Source organism: Trichoplax adhaerens, genomic scaffold, assembly GCF_000150275.1.
Source record: "Trichoplax adhaerens TRIADscaffold_1 genomic scaffold, whole genome shotgun sequence".
NCBI classification, from domain to species: Eukaryota; Metazoa; Placozoa; class Uniplacotomia; order Trichoplacea; family Trichoplacidae; genus Trichoplax; species Trichoplax adhaerens.
This window is the reverse complement of record NW_002060943.1, coordinates 7,512,592-7,531,849: the sequence shown is the minus strand read 5'-3', so window position 1 is coordinate 7,531,849 and position 19,258 is coordinate 7,512,592. Positions and strand designations below refer to the sequence as shown.

Here is a 19,258-nt window from a genome sequence, read left to right as displayed (position 1 = left end):
AATAACAATCGATTAAACATTCAACTGAAATGTTTAAATTAATTTATACTTGATTATTCGCACTAACCTATGCTAAATACGCGTATATCAAGTTTCGCCCCATCCGACAAAAATAAATTTTACGTACGACCCTCTTTTTATCTATCCTCATTCTATCCGTGCTAGTAAGTCGCACTTGCTCGTGGACCTATTGCATCATATGAAATTCGAAGATGTATTGCATTGGTATTGACACCAACTCCATCACCTGATATGTTGCTTTTATTCATAACATTTTATATACTGTACTGTAAATAAGAATCGTTGTGTCAAATTCTTTATATGAAAGAAGACTCGCATACTGTATTATGATTATCATTATGCTCAAATGTAAAAATAGAACCGTTCACAAACATGTACGTCTAAACTCGATATTTATCACTAATTTTTAAAGTAGACGTTACCATTACGTCTATAAAGCTCTTACATTCATGTTTTCTGCTCGCACTAACATGTTCATTTCTACCCATGTATTAAATTTAAGATACTGTATATCCATATAACATGTGCTAGATAAAACTGATCTGTGCATTATAATGGAATAAGCAATTGATATTTTTACGAACGTGTTAACAATGAATCCTAGTTTATTTTACTGCCTGTTGGACATATTGACTACATTTATTTACGCGACAAAATATCAATACCAAAAATAAAAAAGTTGCCTTAATAAAATACAGTACAGCAAGAAAGAACACAAACTACGCAAATTGGTAAAGATGGCAGTGTACTTCTACTATTTTGGACATCTCGAATGCACAACTTTCTACAAATATAGTAATATTCGACTATTGTTACAGTTAGTTTTAATTGTATTAGATTTTAAAGCTTTTTCGTTTACTACAGTATCCAGTTTAAATTAAGGTAGAATATGATGGGCTATTTTAATACAAAACAGCTAGAATAAGCTATCATTCCTTCTTTAACAAATATAATTATAGATGATAACAAGTAAGTAAATTATAAAATTTAATCTACTTCAATATTGATGCAATAGCAATTTTTTACTATCTTTAGATTACAGTGATATTTCTTCATTATGAAAAAAACAACAAAAATAGTTTTTAAATAATTTCAGAAATGGAGGTAACTAGTTAATGAACGGCTATACGTGTAATTCCTACTGCATGAAAGTTCATATCTGATAATTCCATATATTTTACAGTAAACATACGACAGAGACAGTGTTATAAAGGAATATGAAATAAAATTTACTAATTAATTCAAATTGTATAAGATCATTCATTCCATACACGTATATCCATTATTGAATCTAATTCAAAAATTTGAAATATTGTTGCATAAATTAATAAAAAACTAAAAAAGCTAATCATTTCATTTTGATATTAAAGAAGTTCAAATTCAACAGTATTCTAAATGATGCCATCTTGACATAGTTGTTCTAAAGTCCTTGAAGATATTTGACTGTAACAAAAAAAACTCAAAAATTAAATATGTAAATCATTACACTACAATTCAATATACCTCTCACTTGTCGTACCTCAAAGCATAGACAGGAACATCTTTAGAAAACATGATGAAGCACTGGTAATTTTTTTTATGTAAAGCATGCAATTTATATTCATCCGAGCACATATAAGTCTCTACTGGAGTATTATCTTCATCAATGATATTTTCGTCCATGTCTTGATGAAAAATGATACGGGTATCAATTCAGTACTTTATAATGTCGTTATTGATAGCATCATCAAAGTTTGATATATACACAAGTCAATAACAATATAACAAATAAAGCCGAAATAAGCTACAACCATAACTAATTCAATAACGCAAAACAGATTATTACATAAGGATGTTACTAAGTAGTTCCAAACCTGTTGTATAGCATTTATTTACAACGGGAAATAACGTATCTACGACAGATTTATAAAAAGAGACCAAAGTATTCCTACACTGTAGTTCTGCTGTAATTGAATTGCCAGGTACTAAGTGAAATAATAAACAAGAGTTAAAGGGATCAAAATATCTTACTCTAGAATAATTCAATGTTTTTGCTCATTTCAATGACCAGCAGAGAATAAGCGTATTAGGTTATACTTACCGATTGCGGCTGAATCATCTATTCCAGTAAAATTAGAGAGAGCTCTGACAAAGGTTGCTAGACATTTACGGCTGTTTTGGTTTAGAAGAATAAATCTGAAAGCATCGTTGAATAACACCCATAGCATTAGTTTCAAGGTTTAATAACAAAAAATAATAATTTTACAAAATTTGACTTTCTTGCTATTTTCAGGGCTTAATCCTACCCAAGTATTCCAAAATCGAGAGTTATGGAAGGTGGAAGAACTTTTGGTGCATTACGCATATCATTTTTTAAAATATCGATACAACTTCTCCAATATGAATCTAAAATTTGCTGCAAATATTCATCGACAACAGTAAGTACCATACGTTATTGATCTGTCCTATTTAATGCTATTACATACATTTTGTAAGACTTCATTATGTGACGGTGTTGATCCACAAAGGACGCATACCTCAACCCCATCTAGAATCTATGAAATTTACATAGCATTAGTCTCCTTAATGTCGTAGCAATAATAAAGGTAATGTGATAAATTTGATCAAAAAGCTTAGAGACATTACCTGAAATGTCATCAGGCGATGAGGTACCTACAACCATTTTATTTAAGATTATTAGATGTATTGAATAACAATATTGTAGTATCTGCTGCGCAAAATGTAATTATCGCTAAATAATACAGTACATCTGGAAAAGTAGCCGGTAAATAAATAGCGATATCTTTGGAAGCTGAATGCACCATAGCGGAAATTAATAGCGACAATAGGATCGAATCTGTAGACGGTAAGTTCCACCTATTGAAATATATCAACAAACGATAAATACCTTATTTTTTTCATAAAAATAACATTTTCAGAATATGGAGATATACACATACAGTATATTCATATGCACTTTATCCAGATGCAATAAAATATATCATTAAGCTCAAGTTAAATATTCAAGATAAAATTAGACGCAGGTACCTACCAGCGTGTCGTTGAAGCAGCCAATTTACCATTGATTAATACGCATCCAAATTCAGTATTACACCATCCAACAAAGGCTTCCAAACAATCCTAACGATAGATAATACCATCAATGTCATGGAGTAAAGCTTAAAATTACTGAAGAAATGCAACCACAATGAGTGTTAAGTGAATTTTAAAATTTTTCATTTATCGATATCATTACTATCTAATAACTATGTACTTGAAGAACATCAATATCTGTAAAAGCAGTAGTATCCAAGCAGCCAGTTATATGACCGATTAATAGACTTTCTTCAAGCAGTTTATCAATCAGGAAATAAATACTCTATAAATACGATTAAAATATACATTAGTTTGATTAATAGCAAAATTAGACATTCATTTGCATTTCATGATTGCGATATATCCCTACTTTTAGCTCTTTCTTTAGTCGTTCGACATTTCTAAGTGATTTAAGTTCATTCTCTCCCAAAAAGAGAATCTATGAGTGAGTATCCATGGTTGTATAGATCATAAATAATAGGGAATAGTGGCGGATTAGAAAATGCACAGCTAATGTCAATATTAAAAATCACTACTCTGATTGACTAGATTGTAAGCTATCGATATAGGATGCTGCATTGACGAAGAAAAAATGGACCAATGTAGCAATGGAGGTGATGAACCAGAAATGCAAAACTAAGATTACTCAAGGTTAATTACACTTTACTATAGTAAAGTCTTGCAATAAGACGTAATTTACGAAAGGAGAAGTCGATCATTATGGATTTTAAAACTGAACAGATCTTTACAATTATATAGAGTAAGAGATAGCTATAGCTCATAGCCAAGTTTATCAATAATTCATACTCGTATATCGTCTATTGGATGATTGATGCTCATCCTTGTTTATTGTTGATGTTGAAATCCGTTCAATTAGATGCATCACCAATGACTTACCATAGCGTTATAAATAAATTGTAATAACGTTTTCAAGTGAACATCGCTGGCACCATCATCGACCGTTACAATAATTATTGTAATGCTGTCAGGGGATAGATAAAATTGAAGCATTACCTAGGCGAATCATTGGTTATTTCAACAAGTTTAGAATGATTATAATGACTAATTAACGCTAGCCGCTTAATATAACCTGTCATTGAAAACTTGCCATACGATCTTTGCATTTTGTGTTCGTGTACTGAGTAATTTTGCTCCATGAGTTTCTGTAAACATATGTACGCCATTCAACGAGCCAACAGTTGGAAAAGGGAGCTAACATCAATCAAGAATGATCAAATTAATCGGTTACATGATTGAGTGAAAAGTGAGATGTCACAGAATGGAGGCCCCTACGTAGACTTTCTAGGCAACAGTCTTAAGACCTTTAGGAATATGTATTTAAACTATCTATCGGGAACAATCGCCTGTATTGCTAAACTTATTCACTATCCACTATGTTTTTTTAGTTCATGATCCGGTAAGATGAATTGATGTGAAATTGATTCCATCACAATCTCAATGGATACATTGATTTAAGATAGTTGAATAGCTTAGCAAATTCGGTAATAATTTTGAAATAACGCATAAACACGGCTAATATTACATGTTCAATACAATTCTACGTACATACCGCTTCATAATCGCCAATAGTACGAGTAAAGAGAGGAACTCCTCCACCGCTTGTTAAAGCAATAACGTAAGCCATGATGGATTGTCGGATAGAGGCAAGTTTTCAATTGCAAAGTCCAAACACACACACACCACAGATAGAATGAGTATCTAGGATCACCACTGAGAGACTATTCCTATCTCTTTTACACTGTACTGTATAGTTTCCTGTTATTCCAAGTACAAGAATTCCTTTCTCTACTCTAGTTGACCATCCACCAATCGCATTTATCTGCACAAAGCTCGTATGAGATTGATGTGGAATGGCGAAAATGAAGAAATCGATAGAGAAGAATGAGAACAGGTAATGGCGTCAATCCTACTAGACAGTCTAGCTTGGCAATGTCAATTTCAATCCTGTTGATGATAATAACATTATCTTCATATCAGCTAAGTAATCTTAAGAGCTAAACGATAGTAGACAGCGATCCAACAGTCTACAACATGGCGCTAGAAGATAGGAATGAGTAAAAATTTAAAATGATTCCTGCGGCTAGTCGTCCATCATTCGATGCTGCTGCGCTGCGACTCTTCCATCGGCATCTAGGATTTTAGCTTGCCGCCATCGCTTGTTAGCGACAGTTAGCTTACTACTGTATGACTATCGTCATTTCTACCATCGGCACAGTATGGCTTTAATTACTTCGCTCTTAGTGTAATTCCTTTTTCGTAGGCCATGTTTGAGTATCGATAGTCGATACGATTCACGGTACACAAATCGATCGCTTGTCTTTTTAGTCCTATAGTATGATTATTTATCATGGATTACCACACTATAATGCATTGTACAGTATGGTATGTTTGGACGCAATATCAACATTATACTTCATAGGTTTGAGTATCAGTACAGTGGCGAAGCGGCCTTAGCACCTTGATCCACTTAAGTCCTTCTACCTCGACCTGGAGTTGCTCATTGCCACTCGATTTGGAATAACTCAATTGCAGTAAAATAATGTCGTAGAATATATTATCAAGCTGAAAGGCACTGTCAACAAGTATTGCAGTAGCTGTGGTCTTTGTTGGAGCAACCGGTGTACAGGTTTGAGTATCAATATTGCACTGCAATAAATTAACATTATTATAGTGAGTAGCCTTTGCGACTTCCACCTGGATTAGCTCGTTTGAACTCCATTTGGAATGATTCAATTGCAGTAAAATAATGTCGTAGAACATATTGTGAAGCTGGAAGGCACTGTGAATTAAGTATTGCAGTAGCTGTGATCTTTGTGAGAGCCACTGGTGTACAGGTCTGAGTATCAACACTGCACTACAATAAATTAATATTATAGTGAGTAGCCTTTGCGACTTCCACCTGGATTAGCTCGTTTGAACTCCATTTGGAATAACTCAATTGCAATAAAATAATGTCGTAGAACATATTGTGAAGCTGAAAGGCACTGTGAATAAAGTATTGCAGCTGCTGTGATCTTTGTGGGAGCCACTGGTATACAGGTCTGAGTATCAACGCTGCACTACAATAAATTAATATTATAGTGAGTGGCCTTTGCGACTTCCACCTAGATATGCTCGTTTGAACTCGATTTGGAATAACTCAATTGCAATAAAATAATGTCGTAGAACATAATATCAAGCTGAAAAGTACTGTGAATAAAGCATTGCAGTAGCTGTGATCTTTGTTGGAGCAACTGGTGTACAGGTCTGAGTATCAACACTGCACTACAATAAATTAATATTATAGTGAGTGGCCTTTGCGACTTCCACCTAGATGTGCTCGTTTGAACTCGATTTGGAATAACTCAATTGCAGTAAAATAATGTCGTAGAACATAATATCAAGCTGAAAAGCACTGCGAATAAAGCATTGCAGTAGCTGTGATCTTTGTTGGAACAACTGGTGTACAGGTTTGTATATCAATACTGTACTGCAATAAATTATTATAGTGAGTGGCCTTTGCGACTTCTACCTGGATTTGCTCGTTTGAATTCAATTGCAGTAAAATAATGTCGTAGAACATATCGTGAGGCTGAAAGGCACTGTGAATAAAGTATTGCAGTAGCTGTGATCTTTGTGAGAGCCACTGGTGTACAGGTCTGAGTATCAACACTGCACTACAATAAATTAATATTATAGTGAGTGGCCTTTGCGACTTCCACCTAAATGTGCTTGTTTGAACTCGATTTGGAATAACTCAATTGCAGTAAAATAATGTCGTAGAACATAATATCAAGCTGAAAGGCACTGCGAATAGAGCATTGCAGTAGCTGTGATCTTTATTGGAACAACTGGTGTACAGGTTTGTATATCAATACTGTACTGCAATAAATTATTATAGTGAGTGGTGCAGTAGCTGTGATCTTTGTTGGAGCAACCAGTGTCCAGGTCTAACTAAGTATTGTAGTGATGCACCCATATTTGATTATAAGCATAGCTATATTTGATATCGTTAGGTTACTCTGAATAGATATTAAGTCAAGCTAATATTACATGATTGCTAACTACTATATTAGAAATTGTTGATGACTAATAGTAGCCAGTTGACTAATTATGGTACATGATTGATGTAGCTAGAAACACTGTAGTTGTTCAGATGCCCTTCGGAGAAAGAGCCTAGACGTTAATAGAAGAGTAGTGACATCTTGAGTAGAATGATGTACTATTTGAGAAAAGTATTTTGTTTGATAACTCATGTCTGATTGTAGATTAATCAAGTTGTCATAAATGGATTGAATGAACTGCAGAGATGAGCTCACAGGGAGAAGAGACTTCACTATGAGCTCGGAATACTTTCGATTTTAGACTAGATTCTTGTAGTAATGAATGATTGCTCTACTAGTCCTAAAACTTTGTAATAAAAACCTTTTACAAAATACCATTTGCCTAAGACAGTTATTGTGAGACACTTTTATTACAAGTATCTATACTACAATAAATTAATATTATAGTGAGTGGCCTTTGTAGCTTCCATCTAAATATGCTCTTTTGAACTCAATTTGGAATGGCAAAATTGAAGTAGAATAATATCGTAGAACATATTATGAAGCTGGAAAGCACTGTAAACAAAGTACTGCAGTAGCTCTGATCTTTGTTGGAGCAACTGGTATACAGGTCTAAGTATCAATACTATAATAAATTAATATTATAGTAAGTGGCCTTTGCAGATTCCACCTAAATATGCTCGTTTCAACTCTATCTGGAATGAATAAGTTGAAGTAGAATAAAATCATAGTACATATTGTGAAACTGGAAAATATTGTGAACAAAGTACTACAGTAGCTCTGATCTTTGTTGAAGCAACTGGTGTACAGGCCTGAATATCATTACTACAATAAATTAATATTACAAAATCGAGTAGCAGACTGCGATTATGAGAATCATACAGATAAATAACTGACAGAATAAGATATACACAATAAAATAATCAATTACAAGTAACGAGGATTAGGTTTGACTACGCGATCAGTTTTAGTAGTTGCATACGTAGATAGCGCAATTACTAGTATTAGATTGCTACTTCAAATCTGCATGTTGCGATATTCTGTGATATTTCCTTTACTAATGAATTATACGCATATTTTAACGTTTGCAAAGAAATGCCTCAACAAATTCAGAGTATCGAGGTGAAATATCAATTTTTCTCTTGGGACATGATTCAGGCCAGTACTCTTTTAATTCTACAGTCAAGATATTACATTATGCAATAATTTTATATTCAACCAACGATGATCGTTGTCCCTGATTCAATAATTAATATATAATAGTATCATCAACAAAAACTTTCTTTTAAATTTAATATGATTGGAACGCGCCTAGGCATCATTCATAGTATAGAAATCAAATACCTATACTGTGCTTTTATTATAAAACAATTCCATAATCCATAATATGCAGAAAACAAAGTACCAGTATATACAGTATATTTTAATTTTTGCATAATGCATATTAACAATCAAACAGTTTATTCCTCTACTTTATTTGATCAAGACACAATTTATCGAGCAATTTTAAATCAGTAAGCGAGGCTACTAGGCTGGAATTTCATACTCTATCAGCATAGACATCTCTATCGATGCGTATCAGTGTTTACACGCATCTTTCTTCCATTTTTTAGGCGTTGGCAAGTCGAGAACTAGCCTTTGTCGAGTTGACTAACTTCAATTGGTCATTGTAATTTATTATCATGAACAGCATAGGTCTTGTTGATCTAATTAATTAATTGCCATCATTGAAAGAGAGAGATCGAATAAATTATATGTAAATTCTCATCTCTATTCCATTAAAATTAACTAATGAATTGTTCTTTAGCATTCCACGTGTAGTCATAATTGCAAGCTTATCCATAGCCTTCGCTAAAAATTATTTCTTAAAACATAGCAGCCAATCAGTAATCGCTTAACTTTCTCCTGTTATTTGCTCTCTCATCACTATCATCCTTATGATTGCCTCCTTTTCCTTAATTATCATTATTCTACCACTAATTAAGTAATCAATCATATCTGCACTACACCTCAATCATGACACGCTAATTTCTTACTTATTAACCTTATAAAATATGCGATTACTGTAGAAATAACTAACCATTCATGCCTGTTCTCACTCTTTTCTTATTATTACAGTTAGTCTTTGTTCGATGGGTGTCAAGATAAGTGCTCGTTTATTCTCTTAGTTACTAACATTTCGTCTTGAATCTATCAATTGAGCGGATACAGACTCCACGTTTTTCTCAATAACTAAATGGTCTTTTCCACATAGTGTACCTTATATAATTACAGTTCATCTGTATCGAATGTGTGCATAGAAGAATGCTAAACTATTTTCTCCTCTATAGCAACATTCTGTCTTAAATCAATTAGTCACGCTGATGTAGACTGTATCTCAATACCTCAACGTTGCTTTCTCATCATCACCTATAATTAATTACAGTTCATCATTATCCGATATCTGCCTAGAAGAGTGCTAAATTATTTCCCCTCTATATCAACATACTGTCTTGAATTTATTAATCGTGTCTATGCAGACGACATACAGTATCTCAATCATTGAATGGAACGCTCTTTTCTCACATAGCACAGCTTGTAATTACAGTTCATCTTCATTCAATGTCTGCATAGAGAGTGCTAAACTATTTTTTCCTCTACAATATAGCAATATTCTGTCTTGATCAGTTGAAGCTATCCATCACGCTGATGCAGACTGTATATCAAGAACGGAACTTTATTTTCTCACTTAGCTTAACAAAAATTTTATGCGAGGGCGTTATTTGAATTACTGGATCATTCTATCGGTAAAACAGAATGGAATAAAAAGAAAATATCGCACTCGTCCTAGTGCAGTGATGACAATCTAGTTGATTGACATTAGTAAGCGTTAGGTGAAAGATGAATAAGATCAAAGGCGGTGTAGATACTGCATCGCAAAATAATTTATGCTTGTAAGGTGTTAAAGTAAACATAATCATGATCGATTTAATGACTTGTCTCTAAAATAGTTATTCAAGTGGTTGCATTTCAGCATAAAGGATTCCTTCTTAACTTTATCATCTAGGCCTAATATATTTAAGTCATGTTAATTATCGCTTTTAATTGAATTCCAAACTCGTACTATTAATTAACGAATAGACATGACCATCATCACGATGATGAGAAGCAAGATGCAACGTTGCGGTTATTTTATTAACTTGATCCATGATACGGGTCTTGATGGTCTTATCGATTGATGGTGAATAAAATTAGTGCATTCCGACTGTCAAGAAGGCAGCAAATGCAGATTCTTCTTCCATTAATTCCTACTTCTCATCGACATCCATAACCGTCCACTGTAATCATGAACTATAAATCCTAATTAGCATGGAAAGGGAGTTGAAGTTAAACAACAGGGTGTACAATTACAGCTTTTTGCTTGTAATAAATGCAACATTAATTAATTAAGCTATTGTCTTTCTTTTTATATAGTTACTGTCAACATAATAATAGCCATAGCTATCATTATGTATGCAGAGAGAGAGAGAGGTAATGGATGAACTTTTTCTCTACGAACAAATAAAAAGGTTGTTTTATGCTATCATCGTGTAAAAGCATTTATCTAGAATAATGGAATGTTCAATCGAAAGAATCAATCCAATATGGCTCCATTTAGTTAAGATATAATAGTCAAACAATCGATATAATGTACATCAGCAGAATGACAGATTGAAGGTGTAAAAAAATTATCAAAGCCAATGCCGCCACTTGCCTTACTTTGACGTTTTACCGCTTCTATCAACATAATTTTTTCAAATCAATGTAACATGTAGAGCCAAGAGAGAAAAATAATATCATGTAAAAATCATCACTCTTGCTTCGGAACAACATTATTTAATTGTATCACCCTTTTCAAGACAACAATACCGTTATCAGTTTACGGTAAAAAATATCACTACATAATCGATCATTTTAATTGTTCTCCTTTATTTTATCTAACTGCTATGATAGATAAATCTACATGATGATGTTTTCGCATTTGTTTATTTGCAATGTTATTTTGCAAAATGAGGTTACTTATTGATTGTACTGTACATGGATATTAATTAGAACTAGTTAAGAATGTATTGACTGAGTGAACTGTTTGTCCACGCAAGATGAACAATAACACAGGTTGAAATTGAACATTATCATTCCCTTGTTCGGAAACCCAAAAAAAATTAAAGACGAAACTAAACTAGATATCATTGAACTCAAAGTCGATTGAAATGACTTTCACTGGCGCCTAGGCATTGCAAAATCAAATGGAGTTATCTACAGCAATACCTACTGTGATGAACACGAAATAGCATTTTGCTAATATTAGATAAAATTTCCAAAATGGAACGAGGATAAATCCATTGGATTATAAAACTTTAAAATCGTATCAGCGATGGAAATCATAAGCGATAGATTTAAAATATAGATTAAACTTAATTGAGTCACTTTCGATGTTTTCCAAGTCCTTATAAACTTTAGTCATTCCATTCCTAAACTTGCCTAGAGGCATGCACTAATAAATAATTACGGCAATAATTTACAAAAATAGATATTGAAGTTAACTAGATTCACTAATATCCCAGTTCTCGTGAAATTCAAGGATTTATTCCTAAACTTATATGCCTATTTATGAAGCGGTAAAGTTGGAAAACATAGCAGACTAGCCTAAGCCACTTTTAATACCCATTCAGGCTTTGATAAAGATTTAATAGTCCATTCTAGACTTGAATAAATACTAATTTAGACAGCAAGAGCTACCCATTAAATTGTAAAAACCAATTGTCACTTTTTAATGTTATTTGAAATAGAATGTCTATACAGATACATTGAATTTGTTAAGATTTAAAAACATAATGTTAACATTATATCATTAGATGATGCATTGGCAGGCAAAACTGAAGTCGTTAAAAATAAAAAGTAAATTATTGTGAGACAAATGTTTATCGTCATTACGTGTCTACTTACAGAACATCGAGACGAATATTTAGAATGATATCACGAAGACATAGAGTACTGAGAAATGATTATAATAATAAATAGGATTAATGCAGCTATGACTGACATATTGAACAATATTTTTTTTTTTAAATCAGCACTTAAAAGATTGATAGATTACATGAAGGATGCTTTGCTATTTTATATTTTTACTATCATCAAATAATTATTGAATAGAGTAAGACATATAAACCATATATAGATATATAAAGTTAACGATTTCTATTTATCACTCGATCAGTAGATTTATATACAGACATTTTTAGAAGACATGCTTGTCGATAGAGATATATTTTGCTTGTTAATTAGTAGATTAATATACTTCCTCGGCATTATACTGCTGTACATGAATAATTATAACCTAATTCAATTCTTCTTCTTAATTATGATAGATACGAGATAGACAGATAGATAGGTAATACCACAGATGTTTTGATACATGGAATTAAAAATGAAATTGATGTAATAGACAAATAGCAATCATGACATGATTTTATAAAAAATGAGCCTCAATTTTTTTTTATACAAAACAGTTTCAAGCGATTGTCATCAAATAATCATTAACTAATGCTATTATAGACCATACAATCTTGATTGAGTTATATTATTAGCCAAAGTTGAGTATTAATTAGCATTTACTATATCGAAATTATGGCAGTGAAAAAAATGTTTTCAACTTTCAAAGTAATGATAGAAACGCTTTGATTGATGACGGCTATGGCTTTACACTTAGTACAATCATCAATAATAACGTTCAAAATAAAGCTAAAAAAAAAGTAGAATAGACTCTTTAATAATCCAATTACAGCTATGTTGATTAGTTAGAAAGACAATAAAAATGGCTAGCCAATTATCACGATTGTTTTAAAAGACGATATCTAAATGATTCGACGATATTATGTCGTCGAATATTTGATTATTCCTTTTAGAAACAGCACAAGGGGAAAAATGCGCCATGATGGCTTATGTCTATTATCACGTTATGACATCTTTTACTATTTTAGAAAACTAATGTCATCTTTAATGGATCAATTCAATCCACTATTTTGATATAAAATAGCAAGGCTAGTTAAACGATGATGTATTTTCTATAAAGGATTACATTCAGCCAAGATAGACAGACATTAAATAAAATAACATGTCTAGTCTAACGCCTACTTCATATTTTTCACTGTATTTTAATGCTCATCTACTCTAAAATGGTATAGAATAACAACTACACTACCATATTGATATAGAAGTATAAAAAAAAAAGTGGTTGAAGAAAAAGAAACATCTTTTAGCTAGTATCTTCTACGTTGATCGTCATGATTGCGATATTCATAGCGGTATCTAATCGTATCATGTCGATAGATAGATAGAAACACGAATATTTACAGATATATATAAATTCGATGTTGCCAAAGTGAGGAAGTTATCATTTAAAGTTAAGATATAGAGCTGATCATAGTAGACTTGAAACAATTAAGCAATCAAAAGTACAGTATTCATACGCACATAAATAAGAGCCATTTTTAACGGACTATAAATGAATTGATTTGGACGTATAAATTAACCATTATCCTGTTGGTGCATCGAGATTGTTGAAAGCGACTTCAAACGATATTGAAAAAATATCCAATCGATCCTTTCCCATCAATTGCTTCTACTCGGTAGTCGGTAGTTCAAGCAATTACGTAGAAAACAAAAAAAATAATAATTACTCCTTTAATGAAATCATGCCATCGTCTAATTGACATGATCTCCATAGGAAAGGAATGTTGACCCGAAAATAAATCCAGACGGGTAAAATGGACTGTATCATTGCAACTTTATCATTCCAATGGCTATTAAGTTAAACAATGATCCCTTCGCTTATAGAAGGAGGTAAATTTTTCTTGAAATCTTCTTGGTAGCCATCTTCGTTTTCACCACTACATGCTCCACTATCATGACTATCAGAACTACATATTGACGATTGATAGCGTGGCCGTGTTAGGCCATCTGTACTACTTTGATTACTAGCAATTTCAGTATTATGAAGATTAACTTCGTTTTGATCGTCTTGTAAAAGTACAAAATTCCCATCTGGATCATAAGTTGTCCACCAACCAGTCCTACCATGAGGGCAATTCAGTTGCGATGAGGTTAATGTACTGGATAATTCACTAATATTATGAACACGAAATTGTAGAAATGCCGATTGAACAGGAATAGGTAATAAAGTTGCATCATATTTTAAACTCAGTTGGATGCATAATCCAGGCTGGCTATACAGAGTAAAAAGACAAAAATGTTGACGATGAAAGGTGGGTTGATCATCTAATAAAAGAGTGTAAAATTCTTTCATCGCTTGATGATTACGCGTAAAAATATTAAATCGCAATACTTCATTGCCGCAATGGATCGACGATACAGCCCAAAGTGGTAAATTGCGTGTGATGGAGTAATAATCTTGCCGAGCAGCGGATTGCTTCTGTAATGCTTGTCTTTGTTGATGCTGACGTTGATGACTTGGACCACCTAAATACTGACTATGATGGTATTTCCACGGTGGTAATTTTAATTTTTCTTGAATTTGATGAGCAGATAGTGGATTATTATTCTCGTGAAGGAATAAAACTAAACTTAATGCTTGTGTCTCAATCGTTGTTTGACCATTATTTTTATGATTTGCAATATGATTGCTACCATGCGTTGAATGATTGCGTCGTTCGAAATTATTGGAGCCAAAGGTTGTTGCTTGGTTAGTTTTTTGAAATAAATTGGCTAAACCACTTTTAAGATTGACAAATTGAAAGACTGGATCGATCCATTGTAATAAAGGGTGAAAAATCTCTCTCAAATTATTCATTCCAGATTGAATTTGGATCGTACATTTAAATGGATCTCGTGTATCGATGATGTCATCGCATCCATCTTGGTAATCATCTATGATAGTATCCATCCTCTAATCAAAGCAGGCGATAGGCAATAGAGAGAGGGATAACAAAAACAGTGGCAAGATGGTCAAAAAAATGGTTTCAATAGAATGAGGTGGGTATTAATAATGTTATTAAGGTAGTAATCAATGATAGTAAGAATTGAAGAATGCAGGAAAAAAATAAAAAGCGGTTAGCAATAGAGTTGATACCAACGGTTAATCCAAGAATAGTATTAAGATTGTCAAAAGGATGAAAAAGAAATAAATGGATTCAATCAAAACAATTTTTAAGTCAATACTTGTTTGATCTATTCCGTGAAAAGAAATGATCAACGTAATGAAAATAAAGTAAGAATTAACTCTTAATAACAGCTAGGAGAGATTACATCGACAAATCAATTTCAGGGATCTTCGAGAATTTTTCTAGTCAACTTCTTTCTTGTAGAATGATAGTTGGAATAAAAATTTTACTGAAGACAGAAATGAAGGAAAATGATGGAATCAACGAAAAGGGAAAAAATAGGTGATAGTAAGTATAACTTATGGAAGAGCCGAGAACAGCCAACGTGACGATGAACAATGCTCAGCAGTCTATATATATCTCCCTAACTGATGACTAAAATTTTACTTTGGTAGTTTATATCCAGAACATTATACAAATAAAACAAGGCAAAGTACGGCATAGCCAAGCTATTTCAATATCGATTGGCTATGTGGGGGAAGAAAATCAATTACCGTCATGATAAATAAAGGAAGTAAAACAAATTAGGCTAGGAGAGGGTGAGGAGGTGGAATAATTAGAGAGATGTGATAAAAATGGCGGCGAAGATGTGTAGAATTGACAAATCAAAAATCAACTAATTGCCTATCAAATCTAAACTTTGAACATTGCTGACTAAAATACACAAAGACAAGCTACCAGCTGATGAAACAATTATAACAAGGTGATCAAGACATACCAACAGATGGCTATATCTGCCTTGACTGCCACAATATTGAACAAACTTTAACTTTAGATCCAATTGGTGATTGAAGAAACAGGTCTTGCCAGTCTGTTCAATGTTGATCCTATTGGTAATTAATAAACTACGTGGTTAAATTAATTGCTAACGCGAGGCGTTTCAAAAAGTATATAAAAAAAAATTGCAGCACATTAATCTATTTCCTTACTGAATAATTTTCGATAGTGTTTCTTTCAAAGAGTTTTTGTCTTCTTGATTCAATTCCAGTCAGACGATGAACGCTAAATGGTATTACTATTAAGAAAGGATTCCTTGTAATTGGGATAGTAAAAATTGTAAAGATCGATCGTGTATAGAATGATGGCAGAAAGAGATGGAGTAAAATATAAAACTAAACTATCCAATTCTACTGGAGAGACTACGCTGGTAATACTATTGCTGAATATATATTGAACTACGATGGCCAGTTAGTCAAGTATATTACAATTGATTCTTTCTCACTCTCTCTCTCTTTCTGTCTATTTAATCGGCGATAATAGCGATTAATCTTTATAGAATGTTATCCAATAGTCAATAGCAAGTATCCAACCAACCAAGAGTTCTAAATTTCCTTCAATTGGATAGGTAACACTTGCAAAATATATCAAGAGAGAAAAATAATGTGTGAGACTCCAGTTGTCAAAGAATAAGCAATCATCGATTGATATAGTAATGCTACAATAGAAGTGCTGCCTTGATATTTTGTATATATAAAATTGGCCTTAATTTGCAACTAATTATTAATACTAGTATACTATAGAGTAGAAATATAGTCGTGGAAAAGCATTAATAGCAAAAAAAAAATGATCTAGAGACATCTATTCAACGATCAACAACACAAATAACATGCTTTTCAACCAATAGCAACGATTCCTTTGGCTACTATGTTTGAATTTAAAAAGGAGATTCTTCTTAGGGCATACCGTAATGTTTTTGTCTTCTTAATTGAATAATAACTATTATGATGCAAGTTGGATATTCATGGAATGATATAAACCTATCGATGTGATTGTTTTAATGGACAAGGTTAGCAACAAATAAAACATAATAGAATGCATACAGGGATAATTCTATAGCAACAGTTGAATAGATTGCAAATTAAATATTATAGACAATTAGCTTCTCTTATTTGTTATGGAAGAGAGGAAGGAAATGAAGCAATGGCAAGCCTATTCAATAGGCATTAATGGCGTTGTACAATGGATACAAGAGGGGATAGAAGGAAGGAAAAATAGCCAATAGAGAGTAGATGATGTCAAGAGGACGTCGATCAGAATTAAATAAGTTGAGAATGGAAATTAAAGTAAATCCTCAACATCAAAAGAAAGATCAACAATCGTTCCATTTGATAGACAATAATCTAGGCAATTACAACATCAATTATTTAACTTGATTTGTTCAACTAATTCATCTCCTCTAGTTGAGTTATCGTATGATGTATATTGAAGGGAAGAAAAAATATCAATCTAAGAACAACTATAATGGAATGCTCATAGTTCAAGTATAATCCTTGGCAATAATAATAGCCTATCGTCATCTTTTTCTTCCTCCTCCCTATTAAATATGATCATGAGGAAATTACATCATAGCGATCTTGGATCATTTTAATGACGTGAATAGATATTGTTCAGTTGAAAATAAAATTAAATTAATAAAAAATATTCCATTCAATGACGTCTAATCATCCTTTTACTTATGCTACAATATTTTCTTCCTCATTTTTTCTCCCTTCTATTCAAGAAAGCCTAATCATCATCATTGGATGTCGATGCAATAGATTAAGATAATATTGAAAATGGTCAATAGTAGGCTACAAATCAATTAGAATCCATGCTGAAATAGTCACCATAGCCGTTAAAATGTTGATTACCTCCTCTTGGTCAATCAAGCCAATCATCGCATGCCAATCCTATTATAATTTCATCATTGAACATCGCTATCTCCTCCTACTGGATACATGAATGAAAGTTAATTGACTCGAGGGGAAGGACTGGAGAGTTATAGTAAAGCATTTTATTTTCTATCGATCTTGTATTTTATTCAATCTTAATCACGATTCATAGCTAAGGATACCAAGGCAATCTGCTAAGCTTACTTTAGAGAGCATCAATAACACAGCATGACATCGAAATAACCGAGAATAAATACATCACAAATACATCATTCAAGTAATTAAATTATCCAAACTTCTACATCGTATTGATGAAGGTAGTTTAGAAGAAGCCTAGACTATATAGACATACAAAACGTCAGGGCATAATCTATTCTTATGGTATAGTAGAAAGTAATTTCTAACAATAATCATCTTCACTTGACGAGTAGACAATATTTTTTTCCCTCCACCTTCCTCAATCTCTAATAGCTCTGCCATGATCGATTCAAAGACACGATAATAGATTCATGATCGATAATAGTGTAATAGGATTTGAATAGTAAGCTGATAAACAATGTCATAGTAAATTATTAGTGAATTTTTGGATATCCTGCTTTCTATTTCCGCTACATAAATCAGGATGAATCGTAATTCTATACGAATAGAGCTCCAAGCAATGGATACCCTTTCAACATTTATATTTATACGCGTACCAAATGGGCCAATTGTAAAGATAGACTTATACACCTATTTTGAAATAGTAAACTACCTATCGGAAGATCTTTCCGATAGGTAAATACTACGATACAGATTAATTTAAGATAATTTTTTATTAATAAAAATCATATTGCTTACTAGTGTCGAACTTGATATGTTTTAATAACAACATCAATAAAATGAGATAATTACAAGAGTCAAAAAGAAAATATATTTATCCTTCTAAGATCTCTTTACAACTGTTATTCCTGTAATCCACTACTAATTTCAACAAGGCTCATTTTTAAATGAAAAATATCCTCTAGGCTACTAACAAGTAGATCAATTTTATTGTCCTCTTGATGAGATACAGAAATTCAATTATTGATCAATGTTGACGAGTTTACAATTTACTCTAGACTAGTCTACACAAAAATAAAATTGTTATTCTTCTATTGCATAGTATTACCACTTTGCTATTTTTAAATTGGATGGCCGATGCTGCCCATTCGACGTCAATTATTCATTGTTGCATGATAACAAAATATGTAACATGTAAAGGAAATAATATTAGAATAGGGCAGACATTGGATTTGGATTTTATTGACATTTCTACCTTGGACTACGTCAT

General features: G+C 32.5%; 2 protein-coding genes across 2 annotated transcripts; both read right to left on the bottom strand.

Annotated features, from left to right (window-relative positions):
* Positions 1-451: 451 nt before the first annotated feature.
* On the bottom strand, positions 452-4,741 carry TRIADDRAFT_52122 (uncharacterized protein; the record flags this gene model as incomplete). The annotated part of the gene is made up of 12 exons (XM_002108011.1): positions 452-563; positions 1,541-1,685; positions 2,102-2,172; positions 2,307-2,416; positions 2,487-2,555; positions 2,647-2,673; positions 2,769-2,877; positions 3,053-3,141; positions 3,275-3,379; positions 3,994-4,078; positions 4,187-4,308; positions 4,667-4,741. 12 exons carry the CDS (start codon positions 4,739-4,741, stop codon positions 452-454), a joined length of 1,119 nt encoding a protein of 372 aa, XP_002108047.1.
* Positions 4,742-14,199: 9,458 nt separating this feature from the next.
* On the bottom strand, positions 14,200-14,769 carry TRIADDRAFT_5531 (uncharacterized protein; the record flags this gene model as incomplete). The annotated part of the gene is made up of 1 exon (XM_002108010.1): positions 14,200-14,769. A coding segment is annotated over one exon (570 nt), but the record flags the coding sequence as incomplete, so codon positions are not given.
* Between the last annotated feature and the right edge of the window lie 4,489 nt (positions 14,770-19,258).